Raw genomic sequence first — 23,085 nt, 5'->3', positions numbered from 1 at the left:
TCCATCAGTTTTAGCACAAGTAGTTGTTTCCAACTAGTAAAACTTAAACACATATATTCAAATTTTCACAAGCTAAAATTGGGAGATGTGCCTTCAGTAAAAGGCGAAAGATTTATGCGATTTGAAGAGAAACCAGAGCATGAGATGTGCCTTCAGAAGAACACGTGTGGTGGATGAACTACCTTCCGGCATGTGTTACAGCACTGCCGACTGGGGCTATGAGATCAGTATTAATGAATCAACAACATGATTTAGCAAGGTGTCTTTCAACAGAAACACACATAAAACAAGGTTATGTCAAGACATTTTCATCAAGGTTATGTAGGGATTAAAATGACCCAACTAGAGGCTCACAGAACGTAACTCTGGGTCTCCCCTAGGAACAATGTTTCAGCATTCACTAATTCAGTGTTCACAAGGACTCTATAAAACATAACTACCACATATAACAAGAACTCATTGTACATCTAATAAATCCTCAAAACTTTTGTTTCACAATACCAAAATAACCCTCCAGCAGGCAAATAAACCTGAAATGTCTTCAATAAACTGTAAAGTAAAAAATACTCAGAGCGATAAGCAACCTCATCACCGCACTCAAATAAAACACAGCAGTAAAGTCAAAATCTAGAAACTGAAACCTACATGTTACACTTACTTTACTATTTCACAAATAATAATATACAAATACCTATCAAGCATAATGATCAGTTCCCATTTTTTTTGTTTGTTTTTGTTTTCTTTTTGGTTTCTATGGCTTTAAATTTTCCTTTTTTTCTCTCAATGAATAGGTGAGTTCAAACAAAAACTTACATTTCCAGAGAAAGAGAGAGAAATAAGACAAAAATAATGATTCAAGGTTCCTAGTCTGTGAAAGGTTTTTTCCCCCAGGTAAAACCTGAGTGAATTTTAAATAAAAAATTAGTTATATTAGAAGCAATAAGAAGATAGCACCAAATTATAAAAGCAGTGTGTCAGAGACTACTATTATTCTACCAGGAATCCTTGTCCCCTTCTACACAACTAGAAGAATTTTAGCAGGACACACAGTTACTTAGTTTAAAAAAGACTTTTCCCGGGGTGCCTGGGTGGCTTAGTCGGTTAAGCATCCAACTTCGGCTCAGGTCATGATCTCAAAGCTCGTGGGTTTGAGCCCTATATCAGGCTCCTGGAACCTGCTTCCGATTCTCTCTCTCTGCCCTTTCCCTGCACATGTGTGTGCGCTCTCTCTCTCTCTCTCTCTCTCTCTCTCTCTCTCTCTCTGTGTGTGTGTCTCTCTCTCAAAAATAAACATTAAAAATTAAAAAAAAAAAAAGACTTTTCCCAACTTCCCAGCAAAGTGCCTAACTCCAGATCACCACCAAGTTAGCACGGGTAAATTTAGGGATCCTTCCTAAAGATACAGATAAACATTGCTTTTGCCTTTTCTTCTTCCTTCCCTCTTACATCCTGATCCTGGGCCATGAGACAGGGGTAGGCCATGTGCAGGCTGCAGTGGGCTGTTCTTCAAGCTAAGCGTCCCAAGAAAACAGAAGTGGAAGCTGGCAGTTTCCTAAGGCCCCTTCAGGCAGCATCACTTCTACACAGTCTATTGCTCAAACAGTCACAGAACACAAAACCAGGGGGAAGGTACACAGATCCCTACCCCTACTCCTCAACAGGAGAAGTGGCAAAAAACTTGGGAACCATGTTTTAAAACCACTATACTATACCATATATTTAAAAACCAGGGGCACCTGGGTGGCTCAGTCAGTTAAGCGCCCAATTTTAGCTCATGGCTCTTGAATTTGAGCCCCACGACGGGCTCTATGATGACAGCTCAGAGCCTGGAGCCTGCTTCGGATTCTGTGTCTCCTCCTTTCTCTGCCCCTCCCCTGCTCATGCTCTGTCTCTCTCCTTAAAAAATACACGTTAAAAGTAAATAAATAAAAACCATTATAATTGAAGTAGGATTTGCTTTTTGCCATTACCCTGTGATTAAAAAATCTGCTCATAGACACATCTACTTTTTACAGAAACTATACACATATATCAAGGCACACTGGCTATGACAAAATTATAATTGGCTATACTCCTTATCGCCTGGTTATTAAAAATAACAATGTACACTCAAGTAGGATTTTTAAGGACTAAGAGACAACTTGGATATATACAAATACCAACCTAGCATCAAATTAGACATGAAGTTCCATGAAATTGCTATATTCAACACATCTAAAGGTGTCTTGGAGAAGTGCCTGAAAGAGTGCTGATAAATCAAGAAATCTCTAAAAATTATGCTCCAGAAGCCTCTTCATGGTAAGACAAATTTAAAAACTTCAGGATCGACTTTATGAAACTTTCACCAACAGAAGATCCTGGACATTCCACATGACTGGAAACACTAGCAGGGTCTATTCCCTAGAAGCCTGTGGAAGTCATAGCTGGCTATCCACTCAACTCTCTCCTCTAACAAAACCCCACCTTTCTTTCCCAAGAACTCTCTCACGTGTCATGCACTAAGTACTGAGGAAGCTGAAGTGGCAAATTCTTAATTATAAAAATACACATCAATAGAATCATACCATGTCTACCAAACTGCAATTAAAGCAATTTTAGCCAGTAAAATGGGAAAGGAATGTAGGAAACAAAATCAGTCTGTTACAAATGCTCACTGAGAGAAACTCTTACCTGGGTGCTTCCTCCACCACTTTCTGATTTCTTCGCTGAATTGAGCATTCTCTTTCATTGAGCCACAAAGCATTCCCATGTTTATCACCTAAAACCTGACAGAGTACACCGCTTGAAAAATTATACTGCCAAACCTATAGAGTATGTGCCCAATTAACATTTTCACCATGCAACAACCATTGGTTTTTACCAAGCACACCTCACAAAACACATGTACCTCTCAAATATGTTTCTCTTTTGGTTGATGTTAATAGAGGAAAACTATTTACAACCCCAAAAACTCACTAAAATGTTTTAAAAGACTTGAGGAAAAAATTCTCATGTTACATTTCCAATGTACTAGGGGAAATACCACATCAATTGTACAAATTTTGTGAAGGAAACTGAGTGTCAATAAAGGGGAATATATGTTCTAGGTATCAGTGATGCTTTAGGAAAACCATGACTGTTATCACAAACATCGGTTTGTTTTTAACATCATTAAATACCTGTTGATCAAGAAATACTATCTTATTTACATCCAATATGTAGTCTGCTATTTATATATGGATGTTTTTATGTGCTTTTTTTTGTTATAGAAAGTGATAAAAAGTCTGGGGTTACCATGTAACACATTATGATTTTTCCCATTTGTAATACTGAAAAATGAGCTGGAACTGCCAGATAAAATAACAGGATAGCCAGTTGAATTTGAATTTTAAATAAACAACCAAAAATCTTAAAGAAAATAGGTCCCAAATACTTACTAGGATGTACCTTCACTTCAAAACAAAAACCAGTTTATCTGAAATTCAAATTTAATATGTATCTTATCAGCTAAATCTGGTAACCCTAAAACATGCTCTTGGTTAATATTTTTGGACAGAATGCTTGCTTTTAGGAACAGATTAATATATTTTCATGATTAAGAAGTAGATAACTATTATTGAATGCATATGTTAAGGTCACAGAAGTAAAAGCTACTCTAGAAGGCTTGGGCTAGGCAACAATTTTAACTCACTTCTCTGGGCAAGTCACTCTGTTTCCTTACGCATTATAAATAGCAGATAGCATCATCTTAATATTTTATATGGCTGCTGAAAATATAAAATCAAAAAAGATCATGGTTACAGCAAGTATAACAAACTATGAAATGAGTAGTTAACATATGAATGCAAACTTAATTTTTAGGAATAAAACCTATCTATACCTTAAGAATGATCCAAGCAAAGGAAAACACGGCAGTAATTAAATGTCAAAAAATTTGGAATTTGATTTTTAAGACTCAAAGGTGGCTGCATGAAGCATACCTGAAAAATAGTTTTACACTAAATTTATTCTACTTCTTTTCATTCTAGTTGACAAGGGAGTGAAAGCAGACTTTGCAGCCAAGAAATTAAGCCATAACCAAGAATTCTCAGAAATATTTCTAACTATAACATATTAGATTCATATATAGAATCACATCTATTTTTCCCTGAAGTCTGTGTAGTCTCCTGGTTCTTTTTATAAAGTCTTGCCATTTCCTAAGCATTCAACAAAAATAATTTGACAAGGATTTATTCCACTAAATAAATGAAGAAACTAAGTGACCCGACAATCTAAATAAGAAGTGCTTGTAAGGGAAGTTAATCCTTAAATCCATCATGAATTTTTTTTTAAATGTAATCTCTACACCTAATGTGGGGCTCGAACTCAGGGCCCTGAGATCAAGAGTTGCATGCTCCACTGACTGAGCCTGCCAGTTGCCCCCCATCATGATTAAAAAAAAAAAACAACTTTTAATATAGCCCTTTACCAATGCGCAGGTACTCAATGTGGAAAAATCTCCCAGAAATACTGCCTACTGAAAAGTGCTTCATACATATCTATAGGCATGTAAGTGACATACATATCTATACTTCACAGTCCATGGCAGGATATTCAAAAAACAGTAACAGTGCCTGCTTCTAGGGACAGAAACCAGGGGACTTGGAGACAAGGGTGAAAGGAATGCTCACTTTTCATTGAATGTCCCTTATAGTGTGCACAAATCACCTCATATAAATGCAAATTGAGGAAAATAAAAAACTTCCAAGCACAGATCAGATAGAGCAACATCTCTGTTACCTATTTAAGTAATTACTGTTACCTATTTAAAACACTTTCACCTGTGTTTAAAATTATCACCTAGATTATACGCCACGACTAATGAAAATAAAGGCTGATGTAGATATATAATTACTTAACACAACTTGACGAAGCTTTAGAGAGTATTGGTAATGTGAAAGACATCGGCCTGGTTGTTGGAACCACATGTGAATAAGACCTACTAACTGCCTTCAAGGACTTCTTGGTCTATTGGAAAAGTCAGACAAAGATAAAATAAATGGTCTTCTAATAGCACAAATAAGTGACAGATGAGGAATACAAAGAAGGGGGAATTAATTTTGCCTGTAAGATCTTACAGGAAGGACAGCCCAAGTATCTCCCCTAAATTACAGACTTAAATATCCAACAGTCTACTTAGTACCTACACTTTGATATCTCAACTGTGATTTATCCAACATCACACCCTGATTTCCTCCCTAAAACATGCATCTCTCATAGTTTTTTCCTTCCTCAGTAAAAGATAGTCCCAGTCTTCTAATTCCTCAGGCCCAAACCCTAAAGCCATCTTTGATGTCTTACACTTTTTCTTATACATCACATCTGATCTTTTAGAAAATCTAGTCTACCTTCACAGAGTATCCAGAATTCAATCACATTTCCTCTCCTCCAATACCAACATCCTGGCCCAAGTTGCCATCATCTCTCACCAAGAATTACAACAACAAAAAAACTCCTATGAGAGCTCTCTACTTCAACTGCTGGTTTTCAAATACTAAATAAAAGCTGGGGCACCTGAGTGGCTCAATTAGTTAAGAATCAGACTCGGGGCGCCTGGGTGGTGCAGTCGGTTAAGTGTCCGACTTCAGCCAGGTCACGATCTCGCGGTCCGTGAGTTCAAGCCCCGCGTCAGGCTCTGGGCTGATGGCTCAGAGCCTGGAGCCTGTTTCCGATTCTGTGTCTCCCTCTCTCTCTGCCCCTCCCCCATTCATGCTCGGTCTCTCTCTGTCCCCAAAAAAATAAATAAATGTTGAAAAAAAAATTAAAAAAAAAAAAAAGAATCAGACTCTTGGTTTCAGCTCAGGTAATGATCTCATGGTTAGTAAGTTTGAGGCCGGCATTGGGTTCTGTGCTGACAGCATGGAGCCTGCTTGAGATTCTGTCTCCTTCTCACTCTACCCCTCCCCCACTTGGTCTCTGTATCTTTCTCAAAAAAAAAAAAAGTAACAGCCAATAAATACTGTGTGCCTAGCTTTTTTTTTTTTTTTTACCTTGTTGAATGGGGCTACTTATTGCAGTGTCATAGCCTTTCCTCCCATCATTGCAAGTTTGACAAGGAGGCGTCAAACTGTCTTTAAATACAGAGGTCTCTGCATCAGGAGAACAGTTTTAATGAGCTGTACACAAGAAGTCTCATCCACAGCAAGGCCAAGTTTGAAAAAGAGATTCTGGTCTTGAAAGGAAGATGTTTATATTCTACTTATGGAAGGACATGATCATTAGGGCCTGAAGAATGGGTTGTGGTAGCTCATATCCAAAGATGGCCTTCACATTCAACAATATATTAAAAGAACCATTCACCATGAGCAAGTGGAATTTATTCCAGGGATGCAAGGATGGTTCAATATTCACAAATTAATCAGTGTGATAACCACATTAACAAAATGAAAAAAAATCATATGATCATCTCAGCAGATACAGAAAAAGCATGACAAAATTCAACATCCATTCATGATAAAAACTCTTCAGGTGGGTTTAGAGGGAACGTACATCAGCATAATAAAGGCCAGATGCAAAAAATCCACAGCTAACACCATACTCAATGGTGAAAAATTAAGAACTTTTCTCAAAATCAAAAACAAGACAAGGATGCCCATTCTTGCCTCGTTTAGTCAACAAAATACTGTAAGTCCTAGCCACAGCAGTCAGGCAATGAAAGGCATCCAAACTGGTAAGGAAGAAGTTAAAATGTCACTATTTGCAGACACATGATACCATACATAGAAAACTCTAAAGACTCCACCAAAAACACTACTAGGAGTAATAAATGTATTCAGTAAAGGTGCAGGATACAAAATCAATATAGAGAAATCAGCCACATTTCCATATGATAATAATGAAATAGCAGAAAGAGAAATAAAGAAAACAATTCCATTTATAATTGCACTAAAAAGAATACAATACTTAGGAATAAAATAACCAAGAAGATGAAAGATCTTTACTCTGGAAACTATGAAATACTGATGAAAGAAACTGAAGATGTCGCAAACAAATGTAAAGCTATTCCATGCTCATGGACTGGAAGAATATTGTTAAGATATCCATAGTACCCAAAGCCATCTACAAATTTAATGTAATCCCTACCAAAATAGCAACAACATTCTTCACAGACTAAAAGCAAATAATCCCAAAATTTGTAGTCAAAGCAATTTTAAGAACAACAAAGCTTAAAGGTATCACCATCCCAGATTTCAAGATATACTACAAATAGTAATCAAAATAGTGTGGTACCGGCACAAAAACAAACACATGGATCAACAGAACTAACCAGAGTGCCCAGAAATAAACCCATGATTTTATGTCAGTTAATCTATGACAAAGGAGGCAAGAATATACGATGGGGAAAAGATAGTGTCTTCAGTTAATGGTGTTGTGAAAACTGGACAGCTATATGTAAAAGAATGAAACTAGATCACTTTTTTTTTTTTTAAGTTTATTTTGAGAGACAGTGAGAGAGAGCAAGGGCACGTGAGCTAGGGAGGGGCAGCGAGAGAATCCCAAGCAGGCTCCACACCGTAAGCACAGAGCCTGATGTGGGGCTCAATCTCATGAATCATGAGATCATGACCTGAGGTGAAAACTGAGCCACCCTGGCTCCCTGAAAATGGACCACTTTTTAACACCATACACAAAAATAAACTCCAAATGAATTAAAGACCGAAATGTGAGACATGAAACCATAAAAATTCTAGTAATTTCTCTGACATCGGCCACAGCAACATTTTTCTAGATATGTTCCCTAAGGCAAGGGAAACAAAAGCAAAAATAAATTATTGGGGCTACCACAAAATAAAAAGCTTTCACACAGCAAAGGAAACCATCAACAAGACAAAAAGACAACCTACTGATGGGAGAAGATATTTGCAAATGATATATCTAATAAGGGATTAATATCCAAAATATATAAAGGACAGGGGCACCTGGCTGACTCAACTGGTGAAGCACGCAACTCTTGATGTAAGGGTTGTGAGTTCCAACCCCCCACTGGGAGTGAAGCTTATTAAAAATATATATGGGGCGCCTGGAAGACTCAGTCAGTTGAGCGTCTAACTTCGGCTCGGGTTATGACTTCATGGTTCATAAGTTCATGCCCCAAGTCAGACTTGCTGCTGTCAGCGCAGAGCCCACTTCAGATCCTCTGCCCTCCTCTCTCTGCCCCTGCCCCACTTGTTGTGTCTGTCTGTCTCTCTAACACTTAAAAAAACTTGTATAAAAATAAAAAATATATACAAATATATGACAACTACAGTATTTACTAGAACTAAACATAACATTACCATGTAATCCAGTAATATTTCTCCTCAGTATATCTGAAAGAATATATATGTCCATGAAAAGACACAGCAATTTATTCAGCATTAAAAAGCTGACAACAACCAGAAGACCCACCAACAAGAAAATGGATAAATTACAGGTTATTCTAACAATGAAATATCACAGAGCAATTTATTTTTTTATTCTGATTTATTTATTTTTTATTTTAGAAAGAGAGAGAGTACAAGCGAGAGAGAGGGGCAGAGAGAGAATCTTAAGCTCCACACTCAGCATGGAGCCTGATGCAGGGCTTGATCCCACGACCCTGGGATCATGACCTGAACCGAAATCAAGAGTCAGACGCTTGGCCAACTGGGCCACTCAGGTGCCCCTGCAGAACAATTTCTTAGAATGAATAAATAACATACAGCCTCACGGAAGAATCTCAAAGATATGATATTGTGTGAAAGAAGCCAAGTACGTATAACCAAATATATATTGTATAATTTCATTTATATGAAGTTTAAGGACAAAAATAATCTGTGGTGTTAGAGGTCAGAACAGCAGGTACTTTGGTAGCGAAATGCAGGGATTGGCTGGGAAATGGTATGAAGAAATCTTCTAATGTCACAGAAATGTGCTATACATCTTATGTCTATCTATCTATCTATCCATCTCTCTATCTATCTGGATGGTTGCTATACAGGTTTCCATGTGTGCACAAGAATTTTATTGAAGCATACACAAGATTTGTGGACTTTACTGAAGAGGTGTGTTATCTCAATTTATAACATCTAAAAACAAAAAACCAACAACAACAAAAAATCCTGCTAACTTCAGAAATAAATACACTATATTCAACGTTTTAAAACTACTAACTGATGGGGTGCATGGGTGGCTCAGTCGGTTAAGTGTCCGACTTTGGCTCAGGTCATGATCTCGTGGGTCGTTGGTTCAAGCCCAGCATCGGGCTCTGTGCCGACAGCTCAGGGCCTGGAGCCTGCTTCAGATTCTGTGTCTTCCTCTCTCTCTGCCCCTCCCCTGCCCATGCTCTGTCTCTCTCTCTCTCTCTCTCTCAAAAATAAACAAACATTAAAAAAAAAAAATGTTTAACTACTAACTATGTATGTTTGCACATTTTTCCCATTCTGGAAAATTTGAGGATCTAGATGAAGATTTTCTACTCATAAATAATATCTATGTAAAATGAAAATTAAACTTAACAAAACCACAATGACAAAACCTAGGACTTTTACTATGCCCCATCAGAAGGGGCAAGGGCAGCAAATAACCTATTAGTTTTCTGGTTCTCTATTCACACTGAAATGAGGAAAATAATAACCTAAATTTCAGTATGATTTCAAATTTGATATTTATGTTTTATCAATTTTAATTCAATTCATAGCCCTAATGTGTAAAATAGAATGAAGACAATTCTGACAAAAATGGCAATTCAGGACACATCATCATCCTCTGTGTGCCATTTCAGAAAACCCAGTTTGTCCTGCTGAAATCCATACTCCCCACAACCACTTTAGCAGTTGGATTAAAATCTTAACCTGAGTAGAGTAAATCATTTACTCATCTCTCTACTACCAGCTCCTAGAAGAATGCTTGTCTCAGTGGGCCAGCCATGCAGACATTTGGTGAACTGAAATAATAGGAATCCAGATGAAGCACTTAAAAAACAAAACAAAACAAAAACAGCTCTGAAATGGCCAGTCTCAGAAGAGGGCTAATGAGCCTCTGGGCACAATGTATTCAGCCTGGTCCATCTTGGGACTGCTTGTTCCTATAGGATTTTTATATCATTCCCTCTGTTGACCAACATTCTGGCACTCTGACAAAAAGTATACCCAATTCCAAAGGGAAGTGATCAATTTATGTACATTCTCTATTTTGAAGTTATGGAAACATACCAGAACGATTCACAATCATTCTAAATGGAAGAAAGGATGTGTTTCCAATAGGAATCAATGATGTTATTTTGAAGTCATAATAATTAGAAAACATCTTAAAATGTACCAACCTGGATTTCTATATGACGAGGGTTATCAATAAATTTTTCTATTAGTAGTCTATCATCACCAAAACTAGAAGCAGCTTCTTGAGATGAAAATCGAAAACCATCCCTGGAAAAAATTTTTAAAAAGGAAGAACAGTCAAACTAACAAAACAAACACAGCCCTCAATCTAAAAGAAAACAAAGCAATTAAATATTTATCGTGGCTTACTTATGAACAAAGCAAAGAAAAATTCACTTAATGCACAAGTATCTAAATTGACTTGCGGTGACCTGCAAGTCTTACACTCACCAGCTCTGTGACATGCGGTCAGTGATTTAACTTCCCTGATCCTAGATTTTGTAATGAAATAGGAATACCAATACCTAGTTCACTGTGAAAAGTCAGGTATTTTTAATAAACCACACAAATCACATAAAATTCCATTTCATCAACCCAATGTACCTTAATTCTATTACTAAAAAATACAAAAATGCATGTCCATTTGATTCAAGAGTCAGAATACGCACACAAAAATGCAAAGGGTCAAACTGACCAACGGCACAACTGGGGCAAAACTACAGCAAAGTACTCTGTGAAAATGAACCCAGAACAGGAGGATCCTCAAGAACTAACATTTCATGATAGTTTAAATGCACACCTTTACTTAAATATAATTGCCCTCTACACACCCATACAGGTCATGACAGCTTAGTCATTTCTGGACTTGTTCAAAATTAATACTTAGGAAAGTACAATTTTTGAAAATAGAAAGTATGGATAGGATTATCGCTTTACATGTTTTATTCCCAAACTGTAATCATTTAAATCATTAGAATTAAAATATGCTCACTAAATTCATACACTTGGGCTCATTCGGTCTATTAAAAACTCACACTTGCTTACCTAAAACTAAATGAGTATATTTTTTTCCATTCACTGATATATTCAGAATATAAAGTTTAATTCTTTTTATACATTATTAATAGCTTATTAATCTTCAAATTAAGTATCTGTACTTAAATACAGTATTAAAATTATTCCAATCTTTTAATTTGCAAACACTCCATCTGGCAATATTAGAAATAAATACCACTTTTGTTTTTGTGCTTAAAAAAATACAACATTGAAAGTAAACAATGACTAGAAGATAAATTCAAAACATATTGCAACAATTCCTATTTCTCAGAGTTCTGAGGGAAAAGGTATCAGGTTTTCTTAGTCCTCTATTACTTCTTTGATTTAGGGGAATGGAGTTTTTAGATCTCAGGAGACTGCAAAGCTCAAAGAAACTAAAGCACAATGAATTATTGTTTTCAATACCATATGACCAACTTTTTATTAGATGGGACATGAGGATTCAGAAAGAAAAACAAGGCACTTTACAGTTTGTCTTTGCTGTAACGACTCAGAGCTTACATTTTCCATTTAAACAAAGAATACTAAAGGTGAAAATCAAAATCACCCAAATAAATTGTCACATTTGAAAGCATCACGGGGATATTTTGGAACTCATGGAAACTGCATTAAAAACATCATTTGTTATACCTAAGTTACACATTCACTCAATACGTTTTTACTAATCATGAAACCATGTGCCTGGTGCATATTTAGGTGACAGGAATACAAAAATAAAGCAGAAACTGCCCTCATAGTCCTCGAAATCTAGCAGGGGTATTCCACAATGCAGACATGATCAATTTTCCAGTCATGCCGTATTTCACTGAAATGTGGATAGGGAAAAGAAAGCCAGAGGTTATTATGAAAATATCTGAGTCTACTTTCAACAGCCTTCATGATTCTCCCCCTAATTTAACATACAATAACAACACTATTTTTTTTTAATCTTTCAGATGTTCTAAGATTCTAAGACAAGCCATAAATGCTACTTCCCTAAAACCACGTAGGAAAGATGTTACAAGAGGAAGACACTCCTCTGGATAAAATAATAAAGCAATTAATGGCTATCAGATTTTCCTTCCAAAGAAGGCTAAAATTTTTATCGAGTATGCAAAAAATATTTCTGCCTTAAGAAGGGAGAAGGCAAGGAGTAGATGCAGTGTGGCCTATTAACAACTGGTGACTACAGAAGAAAACCCCATGGATATTTTCTGGACTGTTCTCTCAATTTTTCTGTAGTTCAGATTCTTCCAAAGTAACAGGGGATACAGAGGACCTTTTTAAAAATAAAGAGCATGTATTATCAAACCAAATAGTGTCATACTTTTATTAATCTCAACAAAGTTTCAGATATGACTTATCAAAGTGAGAGCAATATTTTAGATAGAAAAGTATGGGTGCACATATTTTTATTAATTTTATCAACATATTTTGAACCAATGTGCCATTTAATGGGTTAAATTATTACCCAAAAAGATGCCCAATATATGAATAGATACAGTGATTTCTGAAAATACTGAATGCTAAATTAAAATCCATTGGTTAATAGCACAGCAAATCTCAATACCTAGAAATTTAAGAGTTATCTTCACCATAAAAGAATATGCTACTAACAGGAAGCCCTGGAGAAATGATGGATAAGCAATCTGAGATCCCAAGAAGAATAATGAAAAGTAAGTGCTAAAGCTTTCAGTGAAATTGCTATGTAAGTGCCATATAAGAGGGCAAAACAGTGAGAAAAAAAGTTAGTTTATAAAATACACATCTCTTACAGAACCGTTGAGTTGTGTTTTCTATCTTTATTACATCATTCTTTCCTACCAAGAGGCTGCAGCAGATTGTCTTTTCCAAAGATGGCCACAGTGGTGTCTCCTACTGTCTGGATTTATGCTATATACCTCTTTTGCATAATCATGCAACACATGAACTTCTTGTGAAAACAAGGCCAAAAGTGCAAGAAAGAAAATGCATAGGACTGCACACGAAACAAATTATACTGAACTACAGACATCAAAATATTTTTAAGAACAAATTTGGGATACAATGTATGGGGTTCTTTATAATAATAAGCTCCAACAACAAATCTAATAATAATCACTGTTACTCAGAGATATCTTCAACAACTGTAATGTGATAACATGTGACTTCCAAAGTGGTACAAAGTTTCATCGATATTACCACTATTGTAAGTCGGTTGCCTATATTGGAGGAAACACTAAATCCCAACTACAAGCTAGTGAAGAAATTGGTCCCTTTTTTCCCTCATTCAGATGCATAAACCTCTCCTCAATTTCCTGGGGCTGGGAACTCAAAGGTTAAGAACTCCAGATCTAGTATATAAACTGCATAGGGAAAGGATTATTTTGTCTGTATTCCTGGAACACTACTAAAACAGTGCCTATCACACAGATCCTCAACCAATATTGTCACTCCATGCAATGAGTTTATTCTTACAGTCAGGCTCTGAGCTGTCAGCACAGAGCCCAACACGGGGCCCGAACCCATAAATCTCGAGATCATGATCTGAGCCAAAGTCAGATGCTTAACCAACTGCCACCCAGGCGCCCAAGACTGGGGTTTAAAGAGCAGTATATGTTATCTCTTATAACGCCAGCCACAACACAACTAATTACTTTCTCTGATGCTCAACCAAAGAAACAATGGTGTTCTGAGATAATTTTCCTTTAGAGGTAAAATCATCTGTGCAAGTCTGCAACCTGATGTTTTCCCAAAAGATTTTTTTTTTCAACGTTTTTTGTTTTTTGTTTTTTTTTTGGGACAGAGAGAGACAGAGCATGAACAGGGGAGGGGCAGAGAGAGAGGGAGACACAGAATCGGAAACAGGCTCCAGGCTCCGAGCCATCAGCCCAGAGCCTGACGCGGGGCTCGAACTCACGGACCGCGAGATCGTGACCTGGCTGAAGTCGGACGCTTAACCGACTGCGCCACCCAGGCGCCCCAAGATTTTAAAGGGTAATAATATATTGCCTTGAGAAAATTTTTACCTTGCTTGTACACTTTAGAACCTAATTTTTGAATTAGGTTTGTAGTGAACAACTTTCACGACAACTGCTCCAGACTTCTGTTTTTGAGAGATATGGGGGAGTGGGGAGGAAAGGAAAAGCAAAGGAACTGAAGAAAGCAGAACGATCTGGAAGACCACATTACTTCTGGGTAGAAAAAGGGCACCAAAAAGCAACATAAGACAATAATTAAGTCATTGTTTATCCCCTCCAACCCTCCAAAAAAAATGAGATAAATTTCTTCTGCCATATCTGAAAATCCATAAAAACACAAACCTACATAGAAGCGCCTAAAACCTGTTTGTACTATGCAGTTTTCCCAAAAAAGTTATTTTTTAATCACCATGATGTCATCAATGCATTGGATTTTTAAAATTTGGTTTTAAAAGTTACTTTTGATTTCTGAAACTACTAATAAGAAACTGGTCTACATTTACAACAGAGTGCATTGTATATAAAGGACATTTAGTAGTTTCAAATTCAGAAGAAATATATTCCACAGTATAGAATTATTGAAGTAGTTCGCCATTTTTATAGACAAGCTATAGAAAGTACACACTGACTAATGCACGAATGAAATCATAACTGCCTTTAAATATATTTTCTTCAAATCTTCTGACCACACTCAGAATATACATCAAATGTTAGTAGCTTTTGCCTAAAAAACAGAATCATGACTATAATTTTTAAAATATAATATAAAAACAAAAAGACAATCCTCCTTTGTTAATGCATAAAAAAGTAAGAACCTTTCTCTAACAATCATCATCAACATATAAACAAGAAAGTTTTCTGCATAATCTCCATTTTTTCCCATCTAAAAGAGTAAAAATTATCTGGTTATTGTAATTATTCCATTACACATTTGGTATCTGTTTACTTGTCAGTTTAATAAAACTCCAGTAACTGCAATTTTCATCAAAAGTAGATTTTGGACAGCACCTCACCTGGTCTCTTCATCATCCCAGGCGATTCGCATGCCTTTCCCACCACCACCTGCTGAGGCCTTGATCATGACAGGGTAGCCTAACAGCAGGGAAGAATTAAACAGAAGTTCAGACTTTGATCATCTGGATGCATGAACATGACAACTGACCACATGTTCAATAACACAGAAGACAATAACTAATTTATTTAAAAGTTCCTTTCTTTAGAGTCAGGAAAATAACACCAGTGTAATGATCTCATATATATTTTAAAAATGAGAGGTGATCATTTCGAAAGAAAAAGACTATTTGTATCAATAAATATAACATTTTTACCAGTAATGAAATAAAAAGCTAAGAAAACATAAATAAGTTATTTGACAGAGGATTCCAAAAATAGAAGCACATATAATATTAACTAACCAAAGATACAAGAAGCAACTTTTATGACATTTACACACACACACAATTCCTCCAAAGTACTGTTTGCATGCATCACAAATTAAACTCCCTTTTTCAAAAGTAATGATTTACATGTATTTGAGGTATTTTCATCTGAAAATTCACAGGGAACCCCTGCAGCTTTTATCAGCAAAAACTGACACAATGATTTGGGGAGAAATCAAGTCACATTATTCTATCATGGGTGGAAGCAGAAGGTCCAGGACTCGCTGTTATCAATGGAGAGGCTACTGCACTATCCCACTGATTCAACAAGGAATGCATATGCTAGCAAGTGTGATGAAAACACAAAGTAAGACCCAAACAAATGACATCTCCAGCTAAAGTCTGATAAGAGAAAATGACATAAGATTGTTTTTTTAGTATTTATATTATTCTAAGGTTTGTGACAGCTTGAGTTACCAAGAAAAGTTATAAAAGCCTCCTTGCTTAGAGGTTTCCTGAAAACAAGGTAGATACACTTGTGTCCGAGACCACTTGTTTATGATCTTTTCTGAAGAAAGAAAACAGTGAGCACCAGGAAGACTCTTCCTGGCCTGTGATGCTCTAACAGCACTACACTCTAGCTATAGGATCTTAGAGGAAAAGGAAGAGAGAGCCAAATGTCATAGACCTTTAGCCCCTAAGCCACAAAACATAGCTCTTAACTTCAACTTAGTTAAAATGGCACTTGCTTTCTATGTGTTTCATAATTAATTCAATTTTTAAAATTCTCATGTTGGTTATATTTATGTGGGACAATATTTTAAAAGCAATGCTAAGTGCAGTGAGAAAAAAGATTAACAATACTGTTTTTACACTGGAGTGTCAGAATCTAGGAAGAGAGAGGGAAAGTACCCAAATAATTCTATCACTGGGAATTCAGAAGAGAAAAGTACAACAAGGTAAGAGGAAAGCGATTAAGGAAATCATCTTACAGCAAGGACCAAATATTTACGTGAGGCTGTGAAGGATGAGCAGGATTTGAACACTTTAGGCAGGAATAGCAGGAACAAAACAGGCAGGGAAGCATGGGATTGGCTTAAGGAATGACTAAAATAATCCAGCTGTAGAGTATCCGCAGGATGGCAGAAGAAAAAGAGAACCGAAACATAAATTAGGGGAAAAATATGCTTCACACTTTTGCATGCCACAGACCCTGCACAAGAGTGAAAAAAAAAAAAGGAGTATTCGTCTCTTTCCATGCTGTGGCCTCACAGGAATGTCCCATAAAGGAATCAGATTGAAATCATTCATGAGGAATCAGCCTGTTTTGGAGTAGTGAAGAAATAATACCTACAAATTAGAAACTGGCATGCTTAAGAAATCATTAAAATTTAAATAAAATTTAAATCAAAAATTTAAACAAATGGTGGGGTGCCTGGGTGGCTCGTCAGTTAAGGGACTTCACCTCAGGTCATGATCTTGCAGTTTGTGAGTTCGAGGCCCGTGTCAGGCTCTGCACTGATAGCTCAGAGCCTGGAGCCTGATTCAGATTCTGTGTCTCCCTCTCTCTCTCTGTCCCTCCCCCTCCCTCCCTCTCTCTCAAAAATAAAGATTAAAAAAAATTTTTTTTTAATTTAAACAAATGGATCCATACCCCAAAAAACATGTTATCACTTCACCATCCAAAACTATTTATCCATACAAACACGAAACAGGAAACCACAGAAGGTAATCTATCTATATCCCGTATCTCTGTTTTCAGTTCCCTCTGAGGATTAGGAAATTTGCAGTTATTCTGATTTCAGTATTAATCTCATCTTATTTACTATGGACCCTAGTTCAAAATAAGACTGGGAAAGTGTCCTTGGTCAGAAGGAACTAGATGGGGAAACAAAACAGAAGAAGTAACTTGTCAACAAGAAATTATTATATGCTCAGAAAAGATGAGTCATTGTTAGGCAACAAGGTAATACATAATAAGGCAATTACATATGGTCCCCCCAAAAGGAGGCAATGTAGCATGAGACCTGTCAATACATATAACCCAGGAAGACAAGACTCTCTGATGAAACTAACAAGTCAAATATAACACAATCGGGAGGGAAGAAGAAACTGGCATAAGCTAGTGATGACATTACAGTCACCAACTCGATCTAATTTCTGAACTATAATTGGAAATAATATAAAACTAAGGTTTTATACTCCACTTCCTATGCCAAATAAGTCATTAAATTTCAGACAGAACATATTTTTATGTTGTCACCATGCCATGCAGAAACTAGACCTAGCCATTTCAAGAGGAGGGGAAACAATATTCCACACAGATGATGTTAAATAGTATCAAAGCGCCCAGTCCCTCATCCCTACTTTCTTACTGTGTCTCTGAAACTCTAAATGGGGTAAGTCATGGGGGACCAGGAACTGGAAGAAAAGGTAAAAAGATTCAACCGAAAGTAAAAATTCCTAGAAAAATCCAAAATAGTCAAGTAGATGGCTGTCACCACTCCCTCACTTTACCTGGTCTAGACCCAAAATTTCCACTCATGTTCTACCCCAATTTATTATCCATTGGAGTACTCACTTCTGAGTACTATGATGCAGTTCTTTAATATTATTTGGTTGCCATAGATTTGAAGCAGAACAACCTCCCTCAGAACAAAACAAATTTCTCTAAGGTTTTTAAAAGGAGAAGAACTCTTGGTATGAAAAGATTGCTTAAAAAAAAAAAAAAAAAAAGATACCACAGGTCCTGGTGCTGTTGGCAAGTTCTTCCACAGGTTTCTTCTCCTCTCCCCAGATGCCTACTCCCACTACCTGGCCTCACCACCCAGTGACGCTCCTGCAAACACTCTCAACTCCAACATGCAGCGAGTCTCCATTCTTTATTTCCCTCCCACCTAATGTTTCCAAAAAGAAACCTACTAAATACTACATGAGGAAAAAAATTAAATATTTAAGGAAGTACAGAAACTCAGGTTACCAAATCACTATTGCTCCCTTTCTGTCCTCAAACTTCAAGGGCAGGTCTGGTCTCCTGTCCCCCCAGCAATCAACAGGTCTTACTTTCCACCAGAAAGCAGCAATCCTCTTTCTTTCTAACTCTCTACCAAATTTCCATTCATCAACTCAAAAATATACACTCAGTAAACACTATGTGCCAAGCACCAATCTGGCTCCTGGGGACACAAAGATAAACAATTCAGAAAGTTCTCTGCTCTCATGGCACTTACCATCTAGTGGACAATGATGTATAAGTACACAGGCACCTGAATATGCATACTCATGCATAAACATGAATATACACACAACACATAAGGGGGCGGGGAGTATAATAAAGACAACAGAAGGATGTGACTGGGGGTGATCAGGGTTCCTTTTCCTTGAAGCCTTCTCCGAGAAAACATACTGAAACTGAGACTTGACTGAGCTGGAGCCTGCCCTCTGAAAACCAGTGAGAGAGGAACATTCGTGACAGAAAGAATGAGTTGGAAAGGCTACAATACAGGAGAGGGCAGCAACCTAATGTTGGGTTTGTGAAGATCACTTTGGCTGTTCCGCAAGGGATGAACTGTCTGAGGACAAAGGTGGGCACAGGGAGACTGATTAAGAAGCTTCTGCAATGTTCTAAGGGTGAGCCAACTGTGGCTTCCATGGCTGGAAGAAACAAAGGCTTGCAGTTTGTTTTAGAGATAGAGTCAGCTTGACTTGCTGATAGTGTGGATATGGACGATAAGGAAATGAAGGAAGATTCTGGGAGTTTAGGCACTTTCCCATTTTGTTATGGATTACAGGTCTAAAGGAACTTTTTTTTTTTCTTTTGAAAACTGATAGCACCACGTTGACCCATATAAGACACAATACATACATAACCTCCCCCTTCAAGCAAAATCTGCCCCTATACTCGGTGTAACAACTTGGTAACTTAAAGCTGGTAAATGATACCTCAGTGATGCAATAGTCATAAAATAAAGAATTTTATGTGGTTCTTCACCTTCAGTTTCTTGAGTTAAGATTTCATAGAATATAATGACTGATGGAGATGAAAAATGGGGAAAAAAAAAGTAAAAAGTGAAATATTTCTTGGAAAGTGTCCTAATCCTAATTTGATAGTATAAATCAGAAATCTCTCCAGCATCAAAGAGAACATATAATTGGGGGGGGGGGTGTTCTTTTAAAAACAGTTGGAAAACATTTATAATTAGGCCTTTATTTCCTAAAAGTAGGGTTCAGAATTAAAAGAAAATGAAAGCTATTTCAGAGAATAGGACAGTCCTCCAGACGGACAGAATAGAATCTCATAATGGAACCTCAGAAGAGAGAACAAAAGAATGGAGGGGGCGGGGGGGGGGGGGGCGGGGAGTTTCTCAGACAGCCAGGAAGGAAATCTCCAGCTAACAGCTGTATATTATAATTACAGGGAAATCAAGTATTATGCATTGCATTGGTTAGATTCCTTTTCTCTCCTTGAATAGTTCACTTATTACCTTTTTGATTTGGAGTTTGTGTGTATATTTATGGGAGGGGCTATCCTACATGAAAGTGATATTTTGAAAAATCCAAACTACTGTTGCATACAATATCCTACAATTTCAATTTACCTGATTGTCTCATTATTAGATTCAGAATAAAAATCTGTTAATACTACATAACTGAAATTGTACCCTAATTATTATATCACATCAGAAAGAAAAAAAAAGTCTAATTGTCCATTTCCTGATGAAGAAGTTTGATTGCTTAAGATGGTGACCATTAAATTTCCTCATGAAAAATATGCCATTTTCAGTTTATAATTAGCAGACGATCTGTAGATCAACCTTTGGAAACTGTGAATATCCTATACTCAAACAATATTCCACCCAATAGTAATAATAAACTTTAATGAGTCTTGCTTTATATAATTTTTACACTGCTTATAGCAAAATGAGTTTTTAAAAATGCTGACAATTTTTGCCTCTTCTCACTGTTGTTTCTCCAATGACTAAAAGAGGGCCTGGAGAAGAGAATGCAAAATGTACTTACTAAATAAAATGTATTAATTAACAATTTCAGTACTTGCAAATCCTTTATTTTTAGTACTATATTTCACTGTATAAACTCACATTATTCATTCTAGTGTGAATAGACATTCAGATCTATACATACAATGCTCCCATGAGTATTTCTGTATCTGTAGCTTGGAACCCTGTGCAAGAGGTATATGTCTAGGACTGTAACTGTTGGATAGTATGCAACAGTTACAAAGTACTAAAAAATCCAGTTTCTTCACTATTCTTTATCTCCATGATCACAACACTTATACAAACTACCATTACCTCTTTATAGGATCCCTGTAGTAGCCTCCTAACACAACTCTCTGCCACTATAGTTGGTCCCCTCAGACTATACAGTGGTCACTGGAATTCTCTATTTTTTTTTTTCTCACCTCTCTCCCCAGCCTAAAACATTAAGAGTTTATGTTGTAACAAGAAACCATAGATGTTTAATGAAATTAAAATTATGAACTCAAGGAAAGGAAGAGTGGAAGGTACAAGATGGCTTAACACAAACTTGTTGAATCACAGTACCAGGTAAAGCTATGCTTGAGTTAAGGAAGCTTAAAAAAAAAAAAGCACCTAAAAGGTATTAATATGAACATCAATTAACTGACCTATCAAACAAAATAAATTTTAACTGCTTTTACACTAAGATAAAATCCAAACACAAAATATAACATTCACAATGTTTACAATCCAATCAAAACTTAAGAGACACGTGAAGAGGGATGCCTGACTATCCCAGCCCCATACAGCATGGGACTCTTGTCTTGATCTTGGGGTTGTGAGTTTGAGCCCCGTGCTGGGTGTAGAGAGTACTTAAAAACAAAAACAAAAAACAAAAGAAAGAGAGAGAGAGAGAGAGAGAGAAAATGCAATCACCTCATGAGGAAAACAGTCAAAAGAAAAGAAGCCCCAAACTGAAAAACATACAACAGCTATTGCAAATTATAGCTATTAGAAACATTGTAAGTATGGAAAAGGATTTAAAGAAAAAGTCATCAACTACACTCCAATTAATTTTTTTTCTAAAAAGAAAACAAAATCATGTTGGGAGAAATTTTTAAAGATTATTAAAAATTAAAATTTGGGGAGCACCTAGGTGGCTCAGTTAGTTGAGCATCAGACTCTTGGTTTCAGCTCAGGTCATGCACTCACAGTTTCATGAGTTCAAGTCCTAATTCAGGCTCCGAGTTGACAGTGTGGAGCCTGCTTGGGATTCTCTGTCTCCCTCTCTCTCTCTCTGCCCCTCCCCCACTCACATTGTCTGTCTGTCTCTCTCTCTCTCTCTCTCTCTCTCTCTCTCTCTCTCTCTCTCTAAACTTTAAAACAAAAAGTTAAAATGGGGCTCCTGGGTGGCTCAGTCAGTTGAGTGTCTGACTTCAGCTCATGTCATGATCTCACAGTCTGTGGATTCAAGCCCCATGTCAGGGTCTGTGCTAATAGCTCAGAGCCTGGAGCCTGCTTCAGATTCTGTGTCTCCCTCTCTCTCTGTCCCTCCCCATTTGCACTCTGTCTCTCTCCCTCTCTCTCTCAAAAATAAATAAACATTAATTTTTTAATTAAAATAAAACAACTAAAAGGAAAAGATCCAACAATGTATAAAAAAGAATTATACCATGACCACATGGGATTTATTCCTAGTAAGCAAGGTTATTCCAACACTTGAAACATCAATTAATGTAATCCATCACATCAACAGGCTAAAGAAGAAAAAATATGATAGAACTATAGGAGCAGATGCAAAAAGTATTTGACAGAATCTAGCACCCACTGAGCTCAGCAGGCTACAAATTGGAAGTTCTTAAACTTCATAAAGAACATCTATAAAAACCTACATCTAACCTTAAAGTTAGTGATGAGAACCTAGATGCTTTCCCCTTAAGTTCATGAACAAGGTAAGGATGTCCCCTCTTAGCACTCCTATTCAACATTCTATACAAGTTCTATTTTATGCAATAAGACAAGAAAAAGGTAAACACATTGGGAAGAAATAAAACTCATTAGCAGGTAATAGGATGTCTATAAAGAAAATCTCGAAGAGTCAACACAACAACCAAAAAATGTCTAGAACTAATAAATGAATTGTAACAAGGTTGCAGGATACAAGGTCAATGTAAAAAGTTGATTACACTCCTGTGTACCACTAATGAAAACTTGGAATTTGAAATTTAAAACACAGTACTATTTACATTAGCACCCCCCCCCAAAAAAAAATTAGGCATAAATCTAACAAAAAATGTATGGTACCTATATGAGGAAAGCTACAAAGTTCAAATAAAATTAAGGAAGATTTAAATAAATGGAGAAATATTCATGTGTATGAATAGGAAGACAATATTGTTAAGATACCAATTCTCCTCAACCTGATCTACAGATGCAATAAATCCCAATCAAAATCCCAGCAAGTTATTTTGTGGATATCAACAAACTGATTTTAATATTTATACAGAAAACAAAAGGCCCAGAATCACTAATAGTAAAGGAAAATAACAATTTCAAAATATTGATACAGGGCCGACCAGGTGACCCAGTTGGTTGA

General features: G+C 36.7%; 1 protein-coding gene across 14 annotated transcripts in view; it reads right to left on the bottom strand.

The window, feature by feature from the left end:
• Nucleotides 1–23,085, bottom strand: part of PCCA (propionyl-CoA carboxylase subunit alpha) — a 415,541-nt gene that overhangs the window by 242,311 nt on the left and 150,145 nt on the right. For 13 of the 14 annotated variants that reach the window (XM_003980503.5, XM_003980505.5, XM_003980504.5 and 10 more), the window contains 3 exons: nt 15,145–15,223; nt 10,301–10,403; nt 2,671–2,765 (listed from right to left, as the gene is read on the bottom strand). In XM_003980503.5, the coding sequence (XP_003980552.3) occupies nt 2,671–2,765; nt 10,301–10,403; nt 15,145–15,223 (277 nt within the window). Of the gene's footprint in view, nt 1–2,670; nt 2,766–3,670; nt 3,690–10,300; nt 10,404–15,144; nt 15,224–23,085 lie in introns of those variants that run through there. The other variant, XM_045055488.1, reaches the window with a different exon arrangement.

Source organism: Felis catus, chromosome A1, assembly GCF_018350175.1.
Source record: "Felis catus isolate Fca126 chromosome A1, F.catus_Fca126_mat1.0, whole genome shotgun sequence".
NCBI lineage: Eukaryota > Metazoa > Chordata > Mammalia > Carnivora > Felidae > Felis > Felis catus.
Note: the sequence above shows the minus strand (reverse complement) of the source record. Positions and strands in the feature narration are given on the sequence as shown.